This window comes from Nannobrachium achirus (assembly GCF_963921795.1).
Source record: "Nannobrachium achirus genome assembly, chromosome: 22".
NCBI classification, from domain to species: domain Eukaryota; kingdom Metazoa; phylum Chordata; class Actinopteri; order Myctophiformes; family Myctophidae; genus Nannobrachium; species Nannobrachium achirus.
Genome location: NC_137829.1, coordinates 6259739 through 6264161, shown reverse-complemented (window position 1 = coordinate 6264161; position 4423 = coordinate 6259739). Strand labels below are relative to the sequence as shown.

General features: G+C 49.2%; 1 protein-coding gene across 1 annotated transcript in view; it reads right to left on the bottom strand.

The window, feature by feature from the left end:
- Positions 1-479: 479 nt before the first annotated feature.
- The window catches only part of ndp (norrin cystine knot growth factor NDP), a gene marked incomplete at both ends in the record, with an annotated part of 5285 nt that continues 1341 nt past the window's right edge, over positions 480-4423 (bottom strand). Inside the window, one exon of the mRNA XM_080753134.1 lies at positions 480-704. Coding sequence (XP_080609260.1) covers positions 480-704 — 225 coding nt within the window. The remainder of the gene's footprint in view (positions 705-4423) is intronic.

Here is a 4423-nt window from a genome sequence, read left to right as displayed (position 1 = left end):
TGCTCTGCAGCAAGGAGGGTCTCTGACCCATGAGAGATGTGGTTTGTGGTGTCTGGCCTTGTACACAGTGGAAACAGCTTTCCATATGGCTCACCCTGATTGACAACCACACTTAGAGCAAAACAATGAGGGCCCAGACAGCAAACATATAGGGAGTGATGCATGTTTTCTACGGTACCCAACACTGTCCAAGCCCGGAAGGGAAGCAGGTCATTTCTACACCCCCACACGAGGGCAATATGATTGTTCCAAACTACTGCTCCCGAGACAATAATCAATTTTAAGTTCCTCTCGTCTGGATTGTTGGCCAGTTATTGATTTAATAAGTCATCAAACGGTTCTGGACAGCCCCAGGTGCAGGTGAGGGGAGGAGCAGAGTGGGTAAGAAGACTTTAAGCTGTACAGAGTTCAAGGGTTTCACAAACGGTTCCCATCCATCCTTCCTTCCGTCCCCCCCCCCCCGTCCCCCCCCGGGCTGCTCAACTACACTCCTCACAGTTGCAGGCCAGGATGTATCGGTACGTGGCGGTGATGCGTGTCCCGCCAGCACAGCGCAGCCTGACGGCCTTCAGCTTGGAGGTGTGCGGCCGGCAACAGGAACAAGAGCTCTTGAAGGGCTGCTTGAGCACGGAGCTGAAGGAGATGAGGGGATCAGAGCGGGACGTGTGGCTGCAGTGGCCCTCGCAGCGAGCCAGCAACACCATCTGAAACATGGAGAAGCAGTAGGGCAGGATCAGTAGGTGGAAAAAGCATAACGATAAAAAGGTGAACGTATAGCCAGAAGCCGTACAGAGAAAAGTAATTTGTCTTTCTCTTCCCCGGCGCATTATGAGGAGGATGAAAGAGGGATCTCCTGGGCACAATGAGGCACTGTTTCGCTGTTGAGTCTGGCCTATGAGAGCGAGCTGCCTGTTTGTGCTCAGCGTGATTCAGACTCCCAGCCTTGGCCTTGCACCTGGATGTTGAGAGATAGCAGCAAGACCAATCACTCACTGCCACACACCTGCTGCCCCGCAGAGCTCATGGATAACACACAGCTACTCACACAGTCTAAACATAAACACAGGCACACGCACACACTCACTCTCACACACGCACGCACGCACGCACACACATTCACTTGCACGCACACACTCACACACTCACGCACAGTCGCACACACACACAAAAACACGCACACACACACAGACACACTTAACACTTCTCTCCGCCAGATTATGCTATCCATGGGCAATTGTCATTATGTTTTAACAATATCACTAAAGAGAATGTGAAGGGGGCTAAGATGAGAGAGCGAGTAAAACAAAAGTGACAGCTGTGTGCAGACTCAAACCTTCTCCAGGGAGAAGGCATGTTGTGATTGAATAAGAGCGACTTAACTACAGGAGTGCACTTTTCCCCTGTGTGCGGAGCTCACTCAGCGTGTTTGACCACTCAGCTCACACGCACGCACGCACACACGCACAAAGTGTTGGTGCCGACCACTGTTGTGACCGAGCCACCAGCATTCCGTTATGGGTCGCCACATTCCTGTGGCCTCTCTAAACAGACTCCTGTGTCATGTCCTTCTGTCAGCTGCTGTGTGTTGCCACCCATGTCCCTCACTCTGACAATAGCCTGTCTGGACCCGAGGGGGTGTGAGACACACACACACACACACACACACACACACACACACACACACACACACACACACACACACACACACACAGGCGCACACACACCTCAGGAGCGTCGCCACTTTAAGCCCCTTTGTCTTTGCCGTATGCGGGGCTCACACTATCATACAGTTACACAACCTCTCCTCTCCTCGCCTCTGCTTCCTTGTCGCCTTCCCTTGGCGGCTTTGCACTCCTTTCATCTGACCGGTGAGATAAAAGGAGCAGATGAATGACCACTCATCTAACCAGACCCAGAACCCTTGATGGTTTTAATCCATCAACTGGATTAAAACCAGGAAGTGGAGGAGAAACGGGGGGTTTCATCATGGGCAAGTTGGAGACTGGAGAGGAACATGGCAAGATGACAACAGCTGGGCAACAGATGAAGGCATACTGTACACACATGTTCGTGCGTACACATATTCATGTCCACACAGACACAGGCACGCACGTGCACACATGACAATGTGTACAGTACACATATACAGTGTGTGTATATATATAACTACATACTGTACATTACATTACACACAATTGCAGCAAATCATTGTCCTGGTGTATTTCATTATGGAACAGACAGATGCACTGGGAGGCTTCCAGTCCATTTAGCGTGTAATAGAGAGCGCATTTCACACTGCAAGTGTGTTCTGTTCCGCCTTGGCTGAGTTGAACTGCGGTCTGGCCACCTGTGCTATTGCATTCTGAGTCCGATTATTTAAAAAAAAAGAATGTCTGAAGTGCTGATTGCTGGTGTTAGATGAACGATGGTATTAGTCTAGCAGGAAATCATGAGGGGAGGAGGGGTGGAGAGAGACAAACTGACAGACTGACCTTTCTGCAATGACTAAAGCCTGATTTATACTTTGTTGTACGACAGTGTCTCGCGGAAAAAAATAGCAGATCTACAAATTCGCGTTGTGACTTTGTAGATCTGCAGATTTAGCCACGGGTCACGTCATACGACTAGGTATCAAGCGTAACACGCTGCTGCAAAGTCAATGAATGAGCTGTGGCCTCTATACCAGGGGTCTTCAACATTTTCAGGCCAAGGACCCTTTAGCTGAGAGAGAGATGAAGCAGGGACCCCCACTACATATTGTATAAAATTGTAGCCTTGGTTGCCAGCCTGTTCGCTCCGTTCCGCGATTTGTTTTGTCTCTCAGCATCACAGTCTGGAAATTATTCAGTTGACTTGTATTTCTGAACGTCCGTTGTGACGAGGTCGTTGCTGATTGGGTGTTGTTCCAACGAACCAGAGTAGGGTTAAGGTAGCTACGTCATCAGCCAGCCAATACACACTGGTGTATTTGTAAGCTTGTAGATCTGCTATTTTTGGGTAATGTTCCACTCAGAATATAGGGTTCAAGTGGTTAATGTAAAAAACATGATCCGATCACACAAAGATGATCCTATCCCCCTATGATCCTATCCCCCTGCAGTAACTCTGAGGAACCCCTACGGGTCCCGGACCCCCTGTTGAAGACCCCTGCTCTTTACGGTAAAGAAGCCCTCGGTGTTTATTTAACCCTGAGATTTAACTGTGTAGTAAAAGTTACCGTCACTAAGTGGTACTTTGCTCTCGTGTCAGCGACAAAAGTGAGCTAGAGAAAAAGGTGACGGACGGTAAACTAATGATGACATATGTTATCATTAGGTATTATCCAGCTACCCATCCATCATCTCTTTTTATATCTCTCTTTCACTCTCACTCTCTTTCTCTCTCTCTCTCTCTCTCTCTCTCTCTCTTTCTCTCTCTCTCTCTCTCTCGGCAGGCTCATAGGGAGTCCTCTGCCTCGGGCCAAAAATAACCCCAACGGAGGTGCAGAATATGTCTGCAGTGTGGCCCCTGTCCAGCACCACACACACACACACATACCCATTTTTCACCTAGATGATGGACAGACAGACAGAGAGAAAAAGACTGAACGGGCCGATGACGGACAAAAGTGCGGAGGGAGAATTGGGGGTGGGGGGGGGGGGGGGGCGGGGGCGGGAGAGAAAATGTGTGTTTGAGGGAAACGTCTCTCTGAGAGGCTTGGCCGGGGCTCTGTGTTTGTCTGCACGTCTCGGAGGTTTGGTTTGGTTTGGAATGGACCGTTTCTCTGCCATTTGCAACAAATTACCTTCTACTCATTTGTCAGATCGACTGGCGCTGTTACCTTAAACAACTGGTTAGCTGGATGGCAGAGAGGGACTACAGTCAAACGGATCAGCTTACACTGTGTGTGTGTGGGGGTATTTTTATGTGTGTGTGCGTGCGTGCGTGTGTGTGTGTGTGCGTGCGTGCGTGCGTGCGTGCGTGCGTGCGTGCGTGCGTGCGTGTGTGTGCATTTAGATGTAGTCTTGCATGGCCATACTACTATTCCACAATCTACGAATGCTATATAGAGTCGGTAACTACACCCCCCGAAAAGCTGAGAAAGGGAGCTGTCATCTGTTCATCATTTCCACTCATCAATTTAAAAAAATCTATGCTTCGAATAATAATATATATATATATATATTTTTTTTAAAGATTTGTTTTGGGGCTTTTATGCCTTTATTGATAGGACAGTAGACTGACAGGAAATGGGGGGAGAGACGGTGAGTGACATGCGGCAAAGGTCGTCTGGATCGGGAATCGAACCGGCGCCGCCGCCGCCAGGCATCCATGCCTATGTGGCAATGCCTAAGTGGTATGCGCACCAGTAGGCCAGCGGGTGCCCCTGCTTAGAACAATTTGATTAAGTTACAGTACGATTTACGCAACTGCAAAGACGAGA